The sequence below is a fragment of the Onychomys torridus genome, chromosome 21 (genome assembly GCF_903995425.1).
Source record: "Onychomys torridus chromosome 21, mOncTor1.1, whole genome shotgun sequence".
Taxonomy (NCBI): Eukaryota; Metazoa; Chordata; class Mammalia; order Rodentia; family Cricetidae; genus Onychomys; species Onychomys torridus.
Genome location: NC_050463.1, coordinates 47,741,330 through 47,765,144, shown reverse-complemented (window position 1 = coordinate 47,765,144; position 23,815 = coordinate 47,741,330). Strand labels below are relative to the sequence as shown.

The 23,815-nt window shown below is 48.7% G+C and overlaps 1 protein-coding gene across 2 annotated transcripts in view; it reads left to right on the top strand.

Moving 5' to 3' along the window:
* The window catches only part of Cpsf3 (cleavage and polyadenylation specific factor 3), a 29,240-nt gene that overhangs the window by 2,257 nt on the left and 3,168 nt on the right, over window positions 1-23,815 (top strand). Inside the window, exons 2-15 of one of the 2 annotated variants that reach the window (XM_036171454.1) lie at window positions 2,314-2,377; window positions 3,644-3,741; window positions 4,956-5,084; window positions 6,372-6,549; window positions 7,829-7,918; window positions 8,981-9,131; window positions 10,788-10,963; window positions 11,756-11,914; window positions 12,644-12,790; window positions 15,558-15,710; window positions 16,648-16,756; window positions 19,505-19,603; window positions 21,009-21,103; window positions 21,820-21,907. In XM_036171454.1, coding sequence (XP_036027347.1) covers window positions 2,314-2,377; window positions 3,644-3,741; window positions 4,956-5,084; window positions 6,372-6,549; window positions 7,829-7,918; window positions 8,981-9,131; window positions 10,788-10,963; window positions 11,756-11,914; window positions 12,644-12,790; window positions 15,558-15,710; window positions 16,648-16,756; window positions 19,505-19,603; window positions 21,009-21,103; window positions 21,820-21,907 — 1,736 coding nt within the window. Of the gene's footprint in view, window positions 1-2,313; window positions 2,378-3,643; window positions 3,742-4,955; window positions 5,085-6,371; window positions 6,550-7,828; window positions 7,919-8,980; window positions 9,132-10,787; window positions 10,964-11,755; window positions 11,915-12,643; window positions 12,791-15,557; window positions 15,725-16,647; window positions 16,757-19,504; window positions 19,604-21,008; window positions 21,104-21,819; window positions 21,908-23,815 lie in introns of those variants that run through there. The other variant, XM_036171455.1, reaches the window with a different exon arrangement.

Genomic DNA, 23,815 nt, shown 5'->3' with positions numbered 1-23,815 from the left:
CATTCCAGGCTCCTGGGTGCACAGGGAAAGAAGTTTGGTGTTGTTGTTGTGGGGAAGCTGTGGAGAGGAAACTCACCACGCAGCTTATAGAGCTGCGCAGTTCAGTGTGTGCTTTGGTGGGGAGTGTATTTTGTTTTGACATGGGGTCTTGCTATGTAGCCCACACTGGCCTGGAAGGAACTCACGGCAGTTCTCCTGCCTCAGTCTCCCAGGTGCTGGGATTACAGGATGTGCCATCATGGTCAGCTTCAATGACTTTTAGTGTATTTGAGGAATTCTATAACCTTTACCTAAACTGGTGCCTAATTCCAGAACATTTTCATTACCCTCTTTTATAAAGCCCACTGGGAATCACACTCGTTTCTCCCCACCCTCCCTAGCCCTCAGCAACCATCCGCCCATTTTCCTATTCTGTGGCTTTGCCTCTTTGAGACATTTCATACAAACAATCAATACGAGCTCTTTGTGCTTGGTTTCCTTCACTTGGCATAGTGTTTCTAAGGCTTGATTTGGAAGTTTGGCCAATGTCTCAGACCCCATTGCAGCAGTGGACAAGGTAGACATGTCTCCGGAGAGAGCCACCATAAATAAATACCTTCGTGTATCTGTGTTACACTGCCATGATGTGGGCTGGCAGATGGAGGCTTGCAGTAACAGATACATTAGAGTAGGTAGTTGAGAAAGGTTCTGAGAAGATGAAACCTGAGCTGAGACCCAAATGATCTAAAGGAGTCAGGCATGTCATAGCCAAGAGCAGAACATTCCAGGAAGAAAGAGCCAGTCCAGGAGATTGTGAAAACTACCTTGGCATATTGAACGTGAAGTACCTGGCAGATACTTTACTCAGTAAAGAGGCTTAAATGTCAGGTGTATGTATCAGGGTCTAGAGTACAGAACAGTCTGGGCTGTAGATTCAGACTCTGAAGGCATCAGCATGTCAGACTCATGGACATAAAGACCATGAAGTTGGGAAGAGGTCTCGGGAGAGACTTGGGAATACCAGCATTCAGAGGCTGGAGCACCAAGGCAGAGGAGTGAGGAAAATGGGAAAGTCAGCAGGACAGACCGGAGTGTGGAGTCTGAAGCTGCTTGACGGAGCTCTTAAACAAAGGGGTAATAGCTGCTGGGGGACCAGTTACATTGAGTAGAGCTGCTCACACTTAGCCACAAGGACCATCTCAGAAACATAGCTGGGAACAGCTGGTGAATGGAGTGAGTAGATGGGAGGGAAGGAAATGCAGACAGGCAGACAGACACCTCTGTGGGCAAGCTGGCTTAAGAATGAAATGAGCCCTCAGGAGGCAGAGGCAGGCGGATCTCTGAGTTCGAGGCCAGCCTGGGTTACAGAGTGAGATCTAGGAAAGGCGCAAAGCTACACAGAGAAACCCTGTCTGGGAAAAAAAAACAAACAAACAAAAGAATGAAATGAGAATTCATGTAGATAAGAATCTGGGAATTTTAACTGGGGATGAAAACGACCATGGAATTTATTCATTTATTATTTGAGCCAGAGTCTCACCATGTATCCCTGGCTGTCCTGGAGCTCTCTGTAGGCCAAACTGGCTTCAGATTCATAGAGCTCTGCCCACCAGACAACATTATTCTCTCTCTACCTCCTGAGTGCTGGGATTTCAGGAAAGTTCCACCACCCCTGTTTCTTATTCTCTTAATCCATGGCTATCCCAGTGTGGATGGGTATGCCTGGGTCTATCTCATGCCTCTTTGCTGCTAGACCACAACATCTTATCTTTGAGGTCTGATCAGCGCTGCATCAGGCACATCCCTGTCCTGGGCAGTTAGGACCACGCTTAAGAGCACTGAGTGAATTGTGAGCTAGATTTTTGGGAAAATGTAATCAAAAGCGGTTAGGTTTAGCTTAAGATGTGCCCAGAAAGGGAAGGGCTGAAAGTGTGGGTGACCAACCAGACTCCTTGGTACGATGCTCTCAGGACCAAAGGCTGTGACATGGTGGCTTCATCTGTCCTGGTGTTGTGTGACTTCTCATTTACATCTTAAACATCCCTCAGTTCCCTCCGGAGGACTGCCTTTCACCCCTTCCTGCCCGGGCATGCACCCTCTGTTTGAAAGGGTAGAACCTGTCACCGGTCTCAGGAATTCAGATGAAGTCGTGAGAGAGTTTGAGTTTATCGTGTTGAATGTTAGTGGGGTGCAGTGAGGCAGGACTCACTGCACACTGATTTTACTAGCTGTAGACTCTTGGTGCTGGCACTGCGGGCACGTGCCACCAAACCCAGCTCTGGGCTGCTTTAATGGTTTCTTAATCATTTTATTTCTCCCTCTGAATGTCTGCAGCGGTGCGGGCCAAGAAGTGGGAAGATCATGCATTATTCTGGAGTTCAAAGGGAGAAAAATCATGGTAAGTGTTATTGGTGGCGTTGTTGCTGTTTGGTACTGGAAGTGGAACTTTGGGCCTTGTGCATGCCAAGCACATAGTCTACCGCTGACTCACACCCCTAGCCTGGGTAGTGATTATTTGTATAGTCAAGAAAACGGTGCAGCCCTCTCTGTCCTGGCTGTTAGGTCTGTCCTAGTGAGCCAGTTGTCTCTGTAGCATCAGCTGAAAGAGGTGTGCATGTATGTAGCCAACACTGATGAGAGAACCTGACACACTTGTGCTTAGTAATTAAAAGCATCAAGTATCCTAAAAAGATACTTGTAAGGCTGTAAAACTGCCAACGAGACCTGCCAGACTGTTCTACTACCCTGTCCATTCCTGAAGTGTCTAGATAACCTGACCACTCCCCCCCCCCCCCCCCCCCCCTTTGGAAGACATCAAGGATTTAGATGCCCTGAATGTGAGTCTGCTTTTGTCCTGCTGGCTCTCTGCCAGGTCCGTCTCCTTGCTGCAAGGTGAAGGGGTCAGAAGCACCGGTTCCCAAGGCACTGGCTCTTGTTCCTTTGTCTCCTTTTTTCCTCACACTTGGCTTGGTCTTAAACACAGGCATAAGTACCCAGCGTCACCTCTTTTACAAAATCACTTGTCTGTATGGATGTTTGGCCTGTGCACCGTGTTTGTGCCTGGTGCCTGCGGAGGCCAGAGAGGGCGTTGGATCCCCTGGAAATGGAGCTTTGGATGGTTGTGAGCCACCTTGTGGGTGCTGGGTGTCAAACCAGGTCTACTGGAAGAGCATCCAGTGCTCTTAACCACTGAGCCATCCTTCCAGCTCCCACCAGAGTCATCCATTTAAGAATTTGTTCACTTGGTAATAACACCACCCCATAGACTAAAGCCCGGCATCAGCTTGTAGGACAGTGCTCTCCCTGGTGGGAGAAGTGCTCCAAACCTACAAACATCTGTGTTGTGAACCCCAGTGATGTCTTGTTGTCTGTATCCTGTGCTGCTAAACGGTAGCTGTGTCTACCTGTAAGAGCTGCTTCGGGCATACCCTCGTTTTTCCTGAGACCAAGGTCTGAGTGCACACACCCCAGGCTCCTCTGAGTGCACACACCCCAGGCTCCTCTGAGTGCACACACCCCAGGCTCCTCTGAATGCACACACCCCAGGCTCCTCTGAATGCACACACCCCAGGCTCCTCTGAGTGCAGTCTCAGTGTCTACTGGATGAGTTGTCATCAGATCTGTAGCCCGTTGTGATCTGTTTGCTGGGTTTTTCCTCCTTCAGCTGGACTGTGGGATCCATCCTGGCCTGGAAGGAATGGATGCTCTCCCTTACATTGACCTCATCGACCCAGCGGAGATCGACCTCCTGTTGATCAGTCAGTAAGTTCCCTTTATTGACAGCGTCATTCTTCAGGCCCTTCTGTGAAGGTCGGTCTTCCCAGGATTTGGTGTGGGTTTTTGTTTACATTGTGTGTGTACGCACATGCCACAGTGTTCATGGGTGGATAAGAGGACAACATGTGGGAGCTGCTTTTCTCTTCCCACTGTGGGTCCTGGTGGTTGAACTCTATGGTCAGGCTTGTTGGCAAGTACCTTTATTCTCTGAGCCATCTTGACGGGCAGATTGTGTTTTTTAGTAAACCAGGAGTAGTGGTGAAGGCCTTTAGTTCTAGCACCAGGAGGCAGAGACAGGCAGGTCTCTGTGACTGTGAGTTTGGGGCCAGTGTGATCCACCCAGTGAGTTCCAGGTTCCAGAGCTGCATAGTCAGACCTTGTCTCAAAAATAAGATAAAATTAAAACAGCTGTTTTCTATTAGGAAACACAGTGCAGATTTCTAAGTCTAAACCAGCACCGCTCTCTCACCAGCCTCGAGAAGCTGGCTGGGAAGCAGGTGTGGGTGCTGCAGTGTATGGTGGTGGAAAGCCCGCGTCCTCTGGGACATCCTCAGATGAAACCGAGGAGCCTGTCCCGGGAGTCCCTACTGCCTTGTCACCTTCCTCAGGAAGAACGTCACCAGGTGGCACTGCCTGTAATCCCAGCACATGGGAGACAGAGGCAGGAGAGTCTCTGTGAGTTCAAGGCCAGCCTGGGCTACAGAGTGAGTTCCAGGACAGCCAGGACTGTTACACAGAGAAACCCTGTCTCGGAAAACAAAGAACTTCACTGAAGGAGGGCGTGGTGGTGCACACCTGTAATCCCAACACTGGGGGCTGAGGCTGGAGGATTGCTATAAGTCTGAGGCCAGCGTAGGCGGCACAGCAAGACTGTCTTGAAGAAATTTATTTAAAGATGGTGACAAGTTTCAATTTTATTTCACGAAAGTTGTTTTTATAATTCTGGCTGCCAAGTGTAGATGTGGTTTACATTGTTACCCTCTAATTAATTACTAATAGAGGAGGAGGGCCATCGAGAAGGCCCAGAGGGTAAAGGCACTAGCTACCAAGACTGACATGAGTTTGATCCCTAGACTGCGTGGTAGGAGCGAGCTGAGGTGCCTCCTTACGTGCTTAGCACATTTCTGTCTGCCAGGCCGGAACTCAATGGGGTGTTGGCTTCTAGTGTCCGGAGCGCTGATGGCCTGTTTCTTTGTCAGTTTTCATTTGGATCACTGTGGGGCTCTGCCCTGGTTCCTCCAGAAAACCAGCTTCAAAGGACGGACGTTTATGACTCACGCCACAAAGGCTATTTACAGATGGCTCCTCTCGGACTACGTCAAAGTCAGGTGAGTCGCTCCACTGGGCTGTACAGGTTATACCCCATACTTGCAGTTCAGATGCAGACCACATTGTTTAGAAGGATGCTGTGATCTAACTTCGGCATACACCTTGTGCATCAGCACTGTCCGACTGTCTATGGTTTCCTTCTGAATCTGTCACATCTAGAACGCCAAAGGTCTGATATAGAAACACTCTGTGGGTAGCACTTGGCCATTCTATTAATTTAAGACTGACTGCATTAAGCATAGTGGATTCTTTGGACAGTCTGACCAGAGAGAATTGCTTTAGATGATGCTGTTCTCTGGGGAAGTTGGCACCAGTTGGAAGAAATGCCCACTCCTCTACCACAAAGGGCCCAGCATGTTTGGGACACCTACAGTGGGAAGTATTAGCCTTCAGCAGTTGGCTTTTACTTGGGTAGCTGACATGGTGTTTGTTGCTCATGGTATGTAAATACAAAGGGCTGGACAGATGCAGCGTATTGCTAATGCTGTTACCCTGAACCACGGGTAGTCCTCAGGGCTGTCAGTCCCTCTAACCCTCACCAACTCAAGACGCCAGCTCCGCTGTAAATCCCATTTTACACACAGTGCACATGAGGCACATAGAGGTTGTTTACCTAAAGGTCCCAGTAAGAGACAGCTGCCCCTGGAGCCATCGATGTGGCTACAGAGTCTGCCTCTTATACAGAGGAGGTGTTCTATCAGCACTGAGAAGTCCTCGTCCAGGCCAGCAGAGAGTGTCTGCTACATGTTCATGTGTATGGATGTTATTCCCTCGGGAATGTCGGAGGTAGAAGTTGAGAAATACCTTACTAAAGAGTGATTTGTGTAGCTGGGCCTTTAGCACAAACCCATGTTCCACCTCAGGCTCTTACAGGAAGATTGCAAGTTCAAGGTCAGCCTGAGCAGCCTGGTTCCACAGAATGACAGTAGACAAGAGAAAGGACCAGGAATGTAGCTCCGGTGTAGCACCTGCCTGGCGTCTGTGACCTCACATCCTGTGCCCAGCACGTCAGTAAATAAATACGTGGAGTACTGTGTCCTAATGTATGAGAACACTCGAGTCACGCTTTGCTCACAATTAAGCTTTGTAGCTATGCACACCTTTGTGTTATGATTATGGAAACATCTGAGATTCTAGTGCTGTAGGGCTGTTGTTGCTGTTCTGTTTTTAGTGAGGGGACTGAACCTGGAGCCTTGTGCCCTCTGGCACATGTTCTATCCCTGAGCCCCACCCTGTGTACGGCGCCATTAAGAAACATTGCATCCATATGTCACCTACAATTTCAGCAACATATCGGCAGATGACATGCTGTACACTGAGACAGACTTGGAAGAGAGCATGGACAAAATCGAAACCATCAACTTCCATGAAGTTAAGGAGGTGGCGGGGATCAAGTTCTGGTGTTACCATGCCGGCCACGTCCTGGGAGCAGCCATGTTTATGATTGAGATTGCGGGAGTAAAGGTATGCTCTAGCTTGGGCCCCTTCTCCCCAAGAGGAGTGGTGCGGAAACTCCCTGAAACAACTCCCTCCCCATCAGAGCAGCAAGTTCCCAGCGCAGCAGGCTGGCTCCCGCCTCAGGGCCTTCAGAAAACATGCTGGGGAAACCATCTTTGCTGCTGCTCCTGTTAAACTAAAACAGGATGGGCGAGACAGCTTAGCATGTAAAAGTGTTTTCTGTACACGCTTGAGGACATGCATCCTAGAGTCCACAATAGGAGAGATCCAACTCCCAAAGTTGCCCTCTGACCTCCCCCATGCTGTGGAATGCACCCACCTACCCGCCAACACACACAGTAAACTAAAGTTAGTTAACTAAATTAAAACATGACTTGGTGTGTATGTCCGTGATGTGGAAGGATTCAGGGAAGCACCTAAACAGGGTGGCCTGTGGAAGTAAAGGGAGTCAGTCAGTCAGCACAGAGCTCCACAGCCATGTTGAGTGGACTAAGGAATCTGTGTGTGTGTGTGTGTGTGTGTGTGTGTGTGTGTGTGTGTGTGTGTGTTTGTGTTGTGTGTGTGTGTGTGTGTGTGTTGTGTGTGTGTGTGTAGGTAAGTAGGTAGGTAGGTAGGTGGGTAGGTAGGACAACTTGGAGTTGATTTCTTCAACTGTGTGAGCTCCAGGGATTGAATTCAGGTCATCAGGCTTGGCAGCAGGTACCATTACTAGCTGAACTGTCTGGCCGGCCCTGGGATCCTAGACTCCAGAGCGGCTGTCTATACTCCCCAGAGTCACTAGGCAGCTTTTTATAATACCCACTGAATGAGACCTAGGGGAGCCTTGGCTTCTCTCTTGTAAGTTTACAGTGATTCTGCTTTAGAAAGTGGAGAACCAGGTCTTAGTGAAACATTGTAGCTGCTCAGCTCTTTGAAGTGTCTGCACACTGAGGTGTACAGTGTCATCGGATTGCTCATTCTTGTCCTGTGTTCTAGGGCACCAAAAAGAAACAGGAAGTAGCGGAGTGCAGATCTGAATTCTCACTGGGAATTGCTCTGATACGTAGGTTATCTGTGAGGAGGTGATGATGGGGTATGTTTTTTAATTGAAACGCAGGGTGGCCTTCGTGACTTAGGTACACATTTAGAATTAGACGCAAGCATTGCATCTAACATTCCTCAGGTGTAGGCAGGTGGGGTTTCTATTTTAAATTCAATTTTACTATTAGACTTCAGGATTCAACTGCTTGCCAGTAAACGGATCCTTTCCCAAATCTTAATTTTCTGGTTTTATGTTTTCTCACAGCTGTTGTATACAGGTGATTTCTCAAGACAAGAAGATAGACACCTAATGGCTGCTGAAATTCCTAATATTAAGCCAGACATCCTTATCATTGTAAGTATTAATGGACTGGGTTACAGTTAGTGTAATGTAATCAGAACCTTTTCTAGTGGGAAAAAAATAACAGCGTCAAGTTTCTGATGTTGATTTCTTTTCATGTAAGGATTTTCTTGGTCTCTTTTCACCTTTGCTGTGCCATGCATCAATTCTAGTGTAGTTTTAGAAACATGGTCTCTGTCACTGTGTGAGGAGACAGGGTGTGCCTCTCTGAGGCCTGCCTGTCTCTGGTGAGTTTGTTAGGAGAACATACTAAACCATTTTAGAGATTGTCCCTCTGCCTTTGCCATGGCGATGGCTTTGACCTTTTCCACGGGGTACTTGCCACATTTTATTAGTTTGCACATCTTAAGGACAGGAGAGTGAAGTGTTCGCAGAAGCACTTTGGGGAGAGGGAGAGCTGACACAGTGTCGGGGAATGGGCATCTTCTGGGCCTGCCATACACATAAGAACACCGAGTACCTTTGGTCCCTGTGCTGTGGCTTGAACACGAAGCTGTCCCAGCATGAGGGCCCTGCCTGGTGCCGGCCCTGTGCAGCATGCGGAGCAGATTCCCCAGGGCTTGGTCACCAAACTTAAATTGAGGAAGATGGTTTCCGACCCTGGAGACCCTTTCCCGTGGCTGCTCTTTAGGGCAGGGCTTCCCTGGTTTAGGACTCACCTGGTGCTGCAGTGAGTGGGCGGGGCCTTGGAATCTGCATTTTGCAGTGTTTCCCATGTTGTGAGGGGCTTGAATACGAACCTGAGAAACATTACCTATGTCTGCTCGGAAAGCCTTGACTTCGCCAGGTTAGGGGGATAAACGTGGAGCACAGTTAGCCTGAGGGAAGAAGGAACATTTTATACTATTCCCTGGCTCCCTTTCTGTAACGTTCATCATGAGATTGGAATTCTAATTTGTTTACTGTGTTTTCGAGTTATTACTATAACAATATATGCTCCAGTTAGTGCCACATTGCTGAAGAAATGAATCTCAGCCTCAGCCTTTCCTTAATGCCTAAGCTTTGAGTTCCCCAGGGTAATTGGTCTCGGTCTTACAAGTCTTATGTGTTATTTAGGAATCTACATATGGGACCCATATTCATGAGAAACGTGAGGAGCGAGAAGCAAGATTCTGCAACACCGTGCACGACATTGTCAACAGAGGGGGCAGGGGGCTCATTCCCGTCTTTGCTCTCGGACGGGCTCAGGAGCTGCTGCTGATTCTAGGTATCTGGGAGACTGCTGCAGCCCGCTTACTCTCACGGCCTAGTTCATCTTCATTGAAAAATTCTGCTTGGGGACTGAAGGTGTCGCTCAGTGGCGGAGTGCCTGCCCAGGTTCAGTCCCCAGTGCCATGAGGCCAGCGTGGGGACCTGGTGCTATTGAGAGCTGGGGAGAGGGCACCTCGCGTCCACTGCTAGGAGAGCCAAGCTGGGGTGCTTTCTGCTTCCCGTCAGTGTCAGTGCCTTCCAACATGAGCACCTTTAGACTAGCAGTGACACTTTCAGGACGGGAAGAGAGATAGGTAGTGTGTCCTTCGGGGTCCTTTGTTATTTGAGGGTTTGTTTGTTTTAGAGAAGGTCTTACTATGTAGCCCAGGTTAGCTATGAATTCCCACATATTGGGATCCCAGGCCTGACCTTCATCATTGTAGTAGTTTCAGGAAATACCATGTCAGTGAACATAAGAAGTCATGTTAGAGGACAGAATGTAGATTTTTCACAGAATATTAAGTATGCAAGAAAAAAATAGGACTCAAAAACTACATGCTCTGCTTCTCTCTGTCTTCTGAAGACTTCAGTCTATGTGCATAACTTCGTTCCAAGAGGGGTGTGTGTTGTGCTTGGTAATCCCTCTGAACTTGGACAGTCATGTCCACGAGGGGAGCATCCTTGTAGATAGCACCTATGCTCATAGCAAGCAAGAAGAGAGTAGAGGGACTGTCTCCTACGCGTTCCGTGCTGCCATCTCCGAGATGGGGACAAGCTGTCTTTGTCATTGAATGGAAAACAGAATAGGGAAGCTAGGCTAACACAGCTCAGGGCCAGGGCCAGGCCTTCATGGAGACTGCACTGCTCAGTCCTCTGAACGTGGTGGTGAGTCAAGGTGGTCTGTCAGATCGTGCGTGGACAGCTGTGTGACCAGCAAAGAGCAGAAGGTGGTACTGCGGTGTCACCCTCATGCAGGGTACCAGGTTTCCCAGATAAAAATGTCAGTCATCCAGGCGAACTTGATCGCAGGTAATAATGAGTGGCATCTCAGTGTGAACCCCCACATACCTCAGTGTGAACCCCCTCCTCCTTCTTGTGAGCTCCAACTTCTAACCCTTCGTACCAGATAGACATTTCCTGGGTGCACCTGAGCAGTATGTGTATAAAATGCTGGGATTTGGTGAGTTTTTCCCTGGAAATAAGCTTTCATGTGAGGGTATTTTGTTAACTGTTTCATTAATTAGTAGTAAGTGGTTTGTGTAAAGGGTTTTTGGAAATACAATTATAATAATGATTAATAAGCAGTTGATAAGTCTGTCTAAAATACGAATTACATTAGTAATACTTGTGTTAAATCTCGAGAGAGGCCAGTGCCTCTGGAGTAGTCAGTTATGGTCTATTAACCAGTATAAATTTAAAATGAAAGATTGTTAAAGCTTCCACATTTTTGATCTGTTATCCACCTTTAGTTTTAGATGTTATACCAGTATTTAGATTTGTAGTTTACATTAGTAAGGAACAGGGAAGTTTTTCTCAAACTCACTAAAATATAGTTGTATGGTACTTCATTTCTCAGCTGTTCAAATTTTTAAAGTCAATTTTGTTATCGTTAATTATTTGAATTGTTCACCTCGTCTGCCAAGTGATGTTGCCTCTCATAAAATCTCTGTAGATGAGTACTGGCAGAACCACCCAGAACTGCACGACATTCCCATTTACTATGCCTCATCTCTGGCCAAGAAGTGCATGGCAGTGTACCAGACCTACGTGAACGCCATGAACGACAAGATCCGGAAGCAGATCAACATCAACAACCCCTTTGTTTTCAAACACATCAGCAACCTCAAGGTGATGCCTGTGGAGGGAGTGGGGGCGGGGGCAGGGCAGCCTACAGCCCTCCCCGCTGAGGCTTCCTGCTCTATGGCTTGTATCACGGTGCTGGGACTCACTGTGGTCCAGCCTGCTCACTCTAAATCGCCACATGCCCTCAGTATGCTGCTGTAAACTTAGATCTCTTCTGCTGCAGAAAGGGAAAATATGGCAGGTCACGGGTAGATTCTGTCGTTCACATCTGGTCCTCTGATTAGCACTGCAAGTTCCTTGTAGGAATTTACAAAATGCCTATATTTGGCTTTCCAAGATCAATTAATGAAATCTGATTTAATTTAAAGTATATTTCGACCAAATGTTTTGAAATAACATATTTGCAGTATTAACATGTTGAATTTGTTTGTTTGGTATTGGTTTTTTCAGACAGGATCTTTCTCCATAGCCCAGGCTGGCCTTGAACTCATAGAGATCCACCTGCCATTGCCTTCCATGTGCTGGGATTAAAGGCCACCATGTCCAGCACATTTAATTTAAATTTTTTTGGTTTTTCGAGACAGGGTTTCTCTGTGTAGCTTTGGAGCCTTTCCTGGAACTCACTCTGTAGCCCAGGCTGGCCTCGAACTCACAGAGATCCGCCTGCCTCTGCCTCCGAGTGCTGGGATTAAAGGCGTGCGCCACCACCGCCCAGCCAGGTAAATGCACAGTGTTATCTAGTCTTCCCACGACCCTTGCAGAAGTGTGATTACTCCAAGTGGAGCTGCTTTGACAGCCTGGTGACAGTGGGTTTTTAACCTTTCTTTTGCCTGTCAGAGCATGGACCACTTTGACGACATTGGCCCCAGTGTCGTAATGGCCTCGCCAGGCATGATTCAGAACGGCCTGTCCAGGGAACTGTTTGAAAGCTGGTGCACAGATAAGAGGAACGGCGTCATCATCGCGGGGTACTGCGTAGAAGGGACGCTTGCCAAGGTCAGTTTCCGTCCTGGGGTGCGGGTCGGTATTTCTTCTAGAATGCTGGAATAAGTCACGTGCAGGTTTTGCGGCTTTTAGATTTAGGGTTATTTTGTGTAGGCTTTACCAGTTGAGCTTCCCCGGGCATTTTTGCTCAAAAATATTAAATTTAGAAGTTTTTCAGATGATGGGTACACAACCTGTGTCATGGACACTTTCCTTAGGCATGAGAGGGCTGTTCTTAGCCTAGGATGTACACACTGCAGAACTTTACAGAGCTGTGTAACGTGCCTGGGCTGACCGCCATCTTCTTTAGGTAGAAAAGGCTAACTGAAAAACAGGGTGTGGCTCTCATTCTGGACATTTCCATGCTTTGCCACATTCTGTGGAGTCATTAGAGAACCTGCTGGCCATTGCTCAGACGGTCCAGCCTAGAGGTGTGCTGTGCAGGGTGGGTCCTGGTGCCTGAAAGGAGCTGTGACCACAGAGAGCTGGGCGCAACTTTCTCGGCAGTTACAGCCTTCACTGCCAGTGGTCTGTGGGCACTGAGTGCTGGTTAATCCTCTGACCTTTCTGATAATGAAAAACACAAGTGTTTGGTATGGCTAAGTCGTGAACATGAGATTGGCTTTGATGGTACAGGTCCTAAAGTTAACGTTAGAGAGCATGACTGCGTAAGACATCGCGGAAATGCACCTTCTTTTGTCTGATTGCACAGTCTGTCTATCTTGTGCTTGTTTCCCACAGCACATCATGTCTGAGCCCGAAGAAATCACCACCATGTCTGGACAGAAGTTGCCACTGAAAATGTCGGTTGATTACATTTCTTTCTCTGCTCACACAGATTACCAGCAAACCAGTGAATTTATCCGTGCTCTGAAGCCGCCTCATGTGGTTAGTGTGTGAATGCCATGTCTAGCAGTGAGGTGCATGGACTTGGGGGCCCCCACAAACCTGGCGTGCTCCTGCCCCCACTTGGTTTAACAAACTCCACTGGTCCCCTGTGAGTGAGGCCCTCGGCACTGTTTCTTTAGTTTACCCAGACCCCTTCCGACTGACCAGCCTGTTCTAGCATTCGCTGTTTGCTGCTGCCTCCTGGTAGCCCGAGAACCAGGCTTGGGGGTGTGACTGTTGCCTTGAACCCCAGCTCCCCCCTTTGCCTGCTGTGTGTTTCTGCAAGTTGTGGAGCCTCTTTGTGCTTTATAAATCAGGGTGATGCACTTTATAAGGTCGCTGTGCAGAAATGAGTGAGAACGTGCTTGACACGGTGCCTGGCCCATAGTGCACGCTTTGTATTGTTAAAGTGACAGTGTAGACGTCGTTTAAAGAGGGACAGTCTCAGTAAGTGTGCAGGTTTACACAGACGGAGATATAATCAGATGCTGTACTAGTTCCTTATCTAGTAGATAGTAACCTATCTCTACTTTGTAAGTATCATGAGAAAAGTCACAGTGGGCCAGCAAGATGGCTCTGTAGGATAGGGTGCTTGCCTCACAAGCCTTCTGACCTGAGGTCAAGCCTCAGGACCTGTGTAGAGGTAGAGAGAACCGACCGAGCCGCCCTCGACCTCCCATGCATGCTGAGGCATGCACACCCTCCACACATCATATATTCATGTGATGATAGTAGTTTTAAAAGGCAGAGAAAGGGAGCAATTATATATTTTGGTGGAATTTGGAAGAGTTTTAAGCTGAAAACAATTAGGTGCTTTTCACTGGAAGTGGAACGAGTATCCATAAAAATAAGATTAGTGTTCTGAAAATCTGCTTAAAGGAAATGGCCTTTCGTTAGTGTGTTTTGTTTCTTTATCAGATACTTTTACTGTCCCAAAATCTATACAACACGCTGTTTGCATTCTTCACCATTTTTAAGTATGAAATTCCGCGGCATCACCTACGCAGCTGCCCCAGCTGCCCCCACTTCCGGTTTCAGAACTGTCTGCCTCCCAAGCAAAAGCCTGTGCCCCATTCTGCTGTCTCCTCAGCCTGCCCACTTTCTCTCTAATTGCTTCCCGCCTCTGAATCTGACAGTTCTCAGTATTTCATGTAAGTGGAGTCGTGAGTTTTCAAGGTCCAGCCACACCGCTTGTCGAGCCAGGAATAGCCTGTTTCTCCTGGAGGCTGGTGTGAGTGACATCTAGTGGTGGATAGTGTCGTTAGCTTTTGCACACTTTCCAGCATGCTGGTCCTTCTAAGCATTTTCCCTCTGCCCTTAATGAACAGACTCTTCCATGTAGAAAACGACTCCCCTCCTTGGCATGGAATGTAGGCTGTAGAGTTTGAGCACAGTATAGACCCCGTCATGTGTTTCTGCTGTATGTGTGATTGATTCACGGATCCCACCCCATACCTTGAGGCCGGGTAGGGAGACTGTCCTGCTTACGGCTGCTGCTGCCTCACCTCGGTCTGGTTGCATCTCATGGTCGTCTGGTTCTGTCTGTGCTTCTAGTTTTAAATCCTCAGTGGGGACTTGATGTTTACCTTCCAATAACCAGCACTACTATCCAGTGTGTGGCTGCATGTGAAGTTACAGTTACAGTAGCATGCATTTACTGCATATAGAGTGCCAGGGTACTCATTTTCTAACACATGTACTTGCTCAGTCTTGGCATCTGATGCCATTGTGGAACCCGGCAGCTGAGGTGTTGGGTAGCTCAGTCAGGGTCACACAGTCCACAGCAGTGCTGTGGTTAGTGTTCAGGCAGTCCAAACTGGGCCTTTCACCCCAGTGTGACGATCCTTTGTCCTGGAGTAATGCTGGCCGTGCTTCCACGGGCCAGATAGAAGCTATCTACCAGTGGTTTGGAGACGAGGTGCCTGCCATGGAGGACAGAGGCAGTACAAGCCAAACAGATGGCCTGATAGCCAGTGCCAGAGAGGTAGATACCCCTTTAAAACATTGCATCTCATTGGCAGTTGCTTTAATTAACAAGAAACTGTCCAAAACCTAAAGAAAATGAATGTTTTCCTAGCAGGAGGAAAAAAAGAAAGTTTATTTAAAGCTGGAAGGGCCAGGGAAGCCGCCTGGTTCAGCCTTCGATGTGAACGTTGGAGCTAGAGATGACAGGGAGTGAGTGCATCCTATTCATGCATACATCGGCTCCTTCACTTTTTCTTACAGTGGGTGCCCAGGACCCAGACAGAGGAAGCATGCCGCACAAGTTTACACCAGGGAAGCTAGGTCTGGGCAGACAGCTCAGTGTGGCTCAGACTGCCTCCTCCTATTTCAGAGACCTGTTTGGTCCCCAGCACCCACATCCAGAGGTTTACAGCTGCCTGTAACTCCAGCTCCCAAGGCTCTTCTGGCCTCTGCCAGCTGCTGCGCTCATCCACACCCCACACAGATAGAAATGAATTTTAAGACAAGAGGACACCAGGCTGTGGTGGTGCATGCCTTTAATACCAGCACTCAGGAGGCAGAGCCAGGCAGATCTCTGTGAGTTCGAGGACAGCCTGGTCTACAGAGCAAGATCCAGGACAGGCACCAAAACTACACAGAGAAACCCTTTCTCGAGTGTGGAAAAAAAAGAAAGAAAAAAAAAAAAGACAAGCCGGTTTCCTCAGTTCACGTGTGAACATTTCATGAATTAACTACTGTTCTTAAAGACAGTCCTTCACTGTGGTGAGGGGTTTTTTATACTTCCATATCTTATTCTGTGCAGATTCTAGTCCATGGGGAACAGAACGAAATGGCCAGGCTGAAAGCAGCGCTGATCCGAGAATATGAAGATAATGATGAGGTTCACATCGAGGTCCACAATCCTCGGAACACAGAGGCCGTGACCCTGAACTTCAGGGGAGAGAAGCTCGCCAAGGTACAAGGCAGCAGGTGCTGACCCCAACCGTGTTCTTTTCAGGGAGATGTGTTCATGTCTGTCTGTCTGTCTGTCTGTCTGTCTGTGTGTCTGGTACCTGAGGAGGTCAGAAGAGGGCATCAGATCCCCTGGAACTGGGGTTATGGATGGTTGTGAGGCACCAGTTAGGTGCTGGGAATGAAATGTGGGACCTGTGCAAGAGCAACAAGTGGTCTTCACTGAGTTGTGGCTCTGGCCCCGGGGGAGTCCTAAGGGACACCTGCCTTGGTGGCACAGGCTTAGGATTCCAGTTCTTGGGAGCCTGAAGCTGGAGGGTTGGAGGTCTGATGTCAGCATGAGCTGCAGTAGTGAAACCTTCTCCAAGTGACAAGAGAGAGAGAAAGCTGATTGGCGGGCTGATTGTCACAGAATCATAGGGGGAAACAGGACCTTGAGACTTGGGGTGCGGCTTTACCCCAGAGAAGGGGCTTCTGTCTGAGCTGTGTTGCCCACAGACAGGTGTGGCTCAGTGGTAGAGTACTTGCCAGCCATGCCCCGAGATGGGTCCCTAGCGTCACCAAAAGTGTTGACAATTTGTAAAGCTCTTTGCCTTCCTCTTGTCCACACTACCATGTTAAAGCCCGTCCCTTTGGAGGAAAGCAGAGTGGCCAGCAGTTTGGGAGGGCGCAGGCCTGAGCTACATATGACATTGTCTACGAAACAAAGCAAAGACAATAATAAAAGAAATAGACATTGTAGTTTTTAATTTGTCAGGTTTGTGTATTTGAGTGGTTGAAAGTGTCGTCTTGGTGTGTGATCCTATCCTTACTGAACTTTGTGTTGTGTTCAGAAACGCTGTTTCCTCCTCTGTGGGTCTGAGCTCCCCTCCACACACCCCACCTCATGTGATGACAGCCCGAGGCCCTCCTTTGACACCACTCTGCTCTGTCTTCACTAGGTCATGGGCTTTTTGGCAGACAAGAAACCAGAACAGGGCCAGCGGGTCTCTGGAATTCTCGTTAAAAGAAACTTTAATTACCACATACTTTCGCCCTGTGACCTCTCCAGTAAGTACACTGTTCACTGTGAATGCAGTCTGCTCTGAGCACTGCAAGGAAGTGTGAAAAGTGCCGAGTCTAGTGGTGTGTGTGTGTGTGTGTGTGTGTGTGTGTGTGTGTGTGTGTGTGTGAGAGAGGACAGCAGTCAGGAGTGGGTTCTCTCCTTCCACACTGTGGGTTCTTGGAATGGACCGTGGCTCCTGAAGCTTCAGCGACAAGCTCCATTACCTGTTCAGCATCTGGCTGCACACATGGTCAGATGTCAGGTAGCAGCAAATGAAATAGCGACAGGTGAGTGGAATCTGAATCACTCTGTGGGAAAGAGACTTTCCTTGAAAATGTTGAAATATTCGAATTCCTCACCAAATCACAACTTTTTGTTTTTTGTTTTTGTTTTTGTTTTTTTGAGACAGGGTCTCTCTGTGTAGCTTTGCGCCTTTCCTGGAACTCACTTGGTAGCCCAGGCTGGCCTCGAACTCACAGAGATCCGCTTGGCTCTGCCTCCCGAGTGCTGGGATTAAAGGCGTGTGCCGTCACCGCCCGGCCAAATCACAGCTTTTAAGAGAGCTCACTTGAAGGGACCGCTCCTGCTGACGTCATAGCCGCCCTGTTTCTGTCTTCTCTGGCAGTGGAGTACCTTTAATTCTGAATTAGCTCTGCACTCCCCGGATTAACTCTTTCTTTTGTTTGGTTTGAGGCTGCTCACTGGTACTATGCATTAGCCTCAGGGCCTTGTGTACTCTGCAAGTACTCCATCACTTAGCTACATTCCTAGCCCTTTTCATTGTTTTTGAGGTAGAGCATCACTGTGTAGCTCAGGCTGCCTCAAACTCAGTCCTCATGACTCAACCTCCTAAGTAGCTGGGATTGGAGTTGTGCGACACCACGCTCAACTAGCATTTTGTTTTTTACGTTTGTTGGTTCAGTGTGGTGTGGGCATGCTCAGGCCCTGGGTACACTTTATGTTTTGTTCCTCTATGACTCAAGCTTTCCATAACTTGCTCAGCTTTTTCATCCTTCATCTCTCCAGAAGAATGGCCAGGAGGAAAGAATAATCCATTTGTAGTTTCTCTGTGTAGCTGTCCTGGAACTCACTCTGTAGCCCAGGCTGGCCTCAAACTCTAGAGATCCGCCCGCCTCTGCCTCCCAGATGCTGGGATTACAGGTGTGTGCCACCGCCGCCTGGCAACAATCAAACGCTGAACTGTTTGGCTGCACTGGAGTTTCCTTGCGTTGTGAAGGCATGTGACCCAGACTGTGGAGCCAGAGACGCATGCGTACACACAGCATGTACGAGAGAAAAGTGGGGCTTGGACCAAAGCTAGATAGGCCTGCGTTCATGTTTGTAAACTGCTTTTCCCCAGAATGTATGACTACTTCCAAGTGAGCTCTGACCTGTGTAAACTCTGAGCCGTTGATGAGTCCTGCTTTCCCAGATGATACAGGGAACATAACAGACACCAAGATAGGTAAACAGTGCATTCACACTCAGTGCTGTCGTGTGCTGACAAGTTGTGCATGCTTTGTGAAGGAAGAGGGTCACCCCATAACTAGATGTTTACTTGTGAGATAGGTCACCTTTCAGCTTCCAGAGCACACACAAATACGTGTCCACGCTGCTTTTTCACTAGCTTTTCCCCGAGATACAGGCTTTCTCTGTGTAGCTCTGGCTAACTTAGAACTCTCTGTGTAGACCGGGCTGGCCTCAAACTCAGATCGGCCTGCTCTGCCTCCCCCTTTCACTATTTAATAAACTTCTTTTTAAATTTATTTTTTAAGATGTTTGTGCACTCACTGCTGGTGCCTGCAGAGCCTGGAGGCATCAGACCCCCAAGGAGCTGGAGCAACTGGCAGTTTACCCAACCTGGATCCTCTGCAAGAGCAGGGTGTGCTCCTGACTGCTGACCTCTCCAGCCCCAGTGATCTCTCAGGCCAGCCTTCGGGCTAATGCTGGACACTGGCGAGTTCCTAACGCCTGGTCCTGGCTGTTGATGTACTAGTTAGAAGTGCTGATCCAGGCTGGGCGGCGGTGGCGCACGCCTGTAATCCCAGCACTCGGGAGGCAGAGGCAGGCAGATCTCTGTGAGTTCGAGGCCAGCCTGGGCTACCAAGTGAGTTCCAGGAAAGGCGCAAAGCTACACAGAGAAACCCTGTCTCGAAAAAACAAAAAAGGAAAGTGCTGGTCCTGGGGGCAGTCCTGTTCCAGAGACCACAAAGGAGAGCCTCCCTAGAGAGGGAGTGTGTTTCAAGTGAGGACCACTCTCGCCAGTAGTTAGAAAGAGACACTGAGCAGAACAGAAGGCAAAGATGGCTGGCACACCGGCTTGGAGACATTCAAGGACCTAATATGTCCAAGGATTAAGGGGACTTTCCTGTGTCCAGAACCCAGACTCACTGGGGTGGCATGGGATGAGTATAGAGCAGTAGGCTGGGAAACATATAGCAGCAGCTTGCCAGTTGTGGGACAGCGGCTCACCCTGCTGGGTCTGGGACAGCGGCTCACCCTGCTGGGTCTGGGACAGCGGCTCACCCTGCTGGGTCTGGGACAGCGGCTCACCCTGCTGGGTCTGGGACAGGTAATTTGGTATAGTTTCATTTTTGGTTTTGGTTTTGAGCTATTGTCTCACTTTGTAGCTGAGGCTGGACCCAATCTCCAGTCCTTCTGCCTCTGCCTCCTGAGTGCTAGGGTTATGTGTTTACCGCCATGCTCAGGTGGGCTGGTCTCTGAAAGTGTGTTTGTTCTTACTGTCTTCTCAGACTACACCGACCTGGCCATGAGCACTGTGAGGCAGACCCAAGCCATCCCATACACCGGGCCCTTCAGTCTGCTCTGTCACCAGCTGCAGAGATTGACAGGTGCGTTCGCTGAGGTTAACCTCATTGCCTCCTTGTCAGAAATCTGAATCTAAGGAGCAATGTGCTTCGTTTAGCAGTTGTCTCAGAATTCCTTGTGTGTGCTACATGGTCTTTTTATCACATACAAGTGGAAATTTAAAAATATACTCATTGGGGCTGGAGAGATGGCCTAGTGGTTAAGAGCACTGACTGCTCTTCCAGAGGTCCCAGGTTCAATTCCCAGCACCCACATGGCAGTTCACAACTGTCTAACTACAGTTCCAGGAGACTGACACCCTCACACGGGGAAAAACAACAATGCACAATAAATAAATCAATTTTTAAAAAAGGAAACAAGATTGGAAAAAAATATATACTCACAAATTTTTAAAAATCCCTCAATAGGGGCTGGAGAGATGGCTCGGGTTAAGAGCACTGGCTGCTCTTCCAGAGGTCCTGAGTTCAATCCCAGGCAATCAGATGGTGGCTCACAACCATCTGTAATGGGATCTGGTGCCCTCTTCTGGCCTGCAGGCAGCACGCTGTGAACACAATGATAGATAAATCTCTAAGAACAAAATTCCCACAGTATCTTTGATCACTCCCCATCCTAAGATGTCAGTGGTCCTTCCTCCTTGTATTAAAGTCTGTTCTCGTTAGCTGTATTAGGATTTTGTGTATCACCTTCCTTGGTCTGCCGGCACAGGTCTGTACTGGCTTGGTGAGAGCCTAAGCCTACGTCTCTGTTCTCACCCTTGTAAAGGAGAGGCTTCTGTCTTTACCAGTGCAAGGCGATACCTGACGGGGGTGGGCTCTCTGAGGAGCCCCCCACAGCCCCTGAAGTGAAGTGCTGCTCTGTAAGAAGTGGGGGAAGGATTCCCTCCTACCTTAGACTGACCTCATCCAAGAATTATGGCCAAAGAGAAAAGTCATGAATTAATTAGCTAGTCCTTGAGAAGATTTGCTTAAGAACTAGTGAACCTTTAATCGCAGCACTCGGGAGGCAGAGGCAGGTGGATCTCTGAATTCGAGGCCAGCCTGGGCTACAGAGCGAGCTCCAGGATAGGCTGCAAAGCTACACTGAGAAACCCTGTCTTGGCGGAAAAAAAAGAACTAGTGAGCTTTCAGCAACTGGACTTCCGGGTGTGATGACTGGGCTCAAGGTAGAGGTGGGGAGTTGGCCCTGAGGCCCACGCTAAAGCTGAGGATCATCTCTCTAGCTGACGGCCCAGGAGTTGGTGCCTGAGGTGCGTGTGTAGGATTAGGTGCTGTGTTGTCCACAGTTGCTATGAGCAGTTAGCACAGAACCTAGCTGTTCAGTGTTACTAGTTCCCCGCCTTCAGCAGCTCTGTTTTAACCATCTCGACAAAGACGAGTGCCCTTAGAGTCCATAAGAAAATTCTGTGAATCATGTCATTCTTTTCAGGTGATGTAGAAGAACTAGAAATTCAAGAGAAACCTGCTCTGAAGGTGTTCAAAAACATCACTGTCATACAGGAGCCAGGCATGGTGGTTCTAGAGGTGAGCCCAGTCATCACCTCCTGGGGGAGTGAGGTCTCCGACCAGCGTAGGTGTAAAGGCTGAGAAGTGTGGTTCCTGGTCTTCCAGGTTGCCCTCAGTTTGAAGAGGGAAGTTCACAGGCCCAGCCCTAGTCAAAACTACAGGCACCCAAGGCCTTCTCAGAACTGGAGAAATAGTCTTCCCAGGGGAAAAGTCCCCGATGGCTTTCCAGGACCAGTGGTCAGACCTGAAGTCAGTGCCCATGGATAAGGCCGTACATGCTGAGCAGGCTGTGTTTCTGTATCTAGGGGAAGAGAAAGCAGCAGTTGAAGTCAGAGGCCGTGAGTTGGAGAGAGGAGCTGGCAGTGGGGTTAACATGGAGGTTGGAGGGAAGGAAGGGAGAGGGTAAAATGAGGGACTCACATTTGAATTTTAAAAAGTCTGGAAAGGTTTGGAATCTAGTGAATCCAGCACTAACAGTTATGTTACATTTCTTTTTTAATAAAATAATTGGCGAAATTAAATGTCATTGCATGGAAAACCTTTGGCCACAAAGTGGGTGCTTAGTAGATTCCCTTTTGCTGATTAAAAGGCAGTTCAATGGGTGTCACGTGACTAGGAGACAGTTGGTTCCCAGCAAAGCTGGCACAGTGGCTCCCTGCAGCCTGGTGTCCTGATGGGCAGAGCTGGGCAGTATGGCTGCGGTTCCCCCTTCCTGACTCCACCTTTCTTTGTAGTGGCTGGCGAACCCCTCTAACGACATGTATGCAGACACAGTGACCACCGTGATACTGGAAGTTCAGTCGAATCCCAAAATCAGGAAAGGTACGGCTTGCCCCATGCTTACCCCGTGCTTACCCCTTCCTTCTGTCCCAGATTCTTAGAACCAAAAATCAGAGGAGACCTGAGGAGACCTTAAGTTTTCCTGGTTTCTAGTGTGTAATTTTAAGGTGTGAACAGGATAGTGTGGATCTTCAGTGTCTTATTTTTCATTCTGGCTCATCATTCACACGGTAGGAGTCTGATCCCACAAAGGTAGAATCCCGTTTAGTTACAGTTCTCCTAAAACACTGTGAACAGAGATGCTAAAATATTGCTCAGCTGAGCCTGCATGTCTGTCAAGGAGAGAGCTGTCCTCAGGTTCAAGGGAAGGTACTGAATAGAATGGTGACTCCAACCAGCGAGCACATGTGCCATGGCTGGAGCTTGGCTCTGTGGTCTCCAGATGCACCTCAGGTATTCTGGGAGATGCCCCCCACGCTGGACCCTTCACATGAGGCTGGAGCCTGTTTAGTATGGAATGTTCCTGTCTGGCCAGGCGGTGGTGGTGGCGCACGCCTTTAATCCCAGCTCTTGAGAGACAGAGGCAGGCGGATCTCTGAGGTTGAGGACAGTCTGGGCTACAGAGTGAGATCCAGAGCAGCCAGGGCTACCCAGAGAAACAACCACAAAAGTGTCTCTACATGGTGGGCACGGGCTGTGAGAAAGTGGAGCTGGTCACTTCCTGAGTCTTCTGTGTTGGCCACTCTGTCACAAGAATAAGCAGGCCAAGCACGTCCAGACCCTCCCTCGGCCCCGGGGAGCGTTTGGTGGGCTGCGTCTCTGTTGCGTGTCTCATCCTCCCCTTTGGCCTGTGAACGCTGCTGTTTGCTCCGTGTGACCGCGGAGCATCACTGCTGAGAGCACTGGCCTCGTGCACACCAGGTCCTGGGAACCTGCCCAGCTCTGAGAACGGTTTGGCCAAGCGCAGTGGTGCACACCAGTCACACCAGCACTTGACGATTAGGGGCAGGAAGATGAGTTCAAGGCCAGCCTCAGCTACATAGCAAGTTTGGGGCCAGCCTGGACTCTACAAGAGACCCTGCCTCATGGATTCAAAAACAAAAACATTGAGAAGGAGCTGGGTGTGGGTTCCCATTCCCATAATCTCCACACTTGGGAGTCAGAGGAAAAGGGTCCCAACAAGTGTGAGCCAGCCTGGGCTGCACAGTGAGCACCAGGGCTTCTTAGTGATGTACATCCTCAGGGGAAAGAGTTTGTGTGTGTGCACACTCAACTCCAGATTAAAGATGACTCATCTTGACCATCAAGTTGTGTGTTTGTTGAGGTCTTTAAAAAAAAAAGTAGTAATTTTTTTTTTTTTTTTTTTTTTTTTTTTTTTTGGTTTTTCGAGACAGGGTTTCTCTGTAGCTTTGGAGCCTGTCCTGGACTAGCTCTGTAGACCAGGCTCTCCTGGAACTCAGAGATCCACCTGCCTCTGCCTCCTGTGTGCTGGAATTACAGGCGTGCGCCACCACCGCCCGGCTTTTATTTGGCTTTTAAGACAGGGTTTCTTTGCATAGCCCTGGCTGTCCAGAACTCACTCTGTAGACCAGGCTGGCCTCAAACTCACAGAGAGTTCAGCCTCTGCCTCCTGAGTGCTGGGATTAAAGGTGTGTGTCATCACTGCCCTGCCTGGCGAGTATTATTTATTTTAAGGTTTACTTTTTGTTGTGTGTGTATGTGCACATGAGTTTAAGGTGCCTGTAGAGACCAGAATGTGACGTCAGATTCCCTGGAGCTGGAGTTACAGGTTGTGGGCTGCCCCAAGTGGGTGCTGGGAACTGACCTCAGGTCCTCTGCAAGAGCAAGAAGTTCTCTTAACCACTGAGCCATCTCTCCAGCCTCTTAAGTATTGTTTTTATGAAAACATTCATAATCAGATGCTATATCAGAGGATATATATGTGCATAA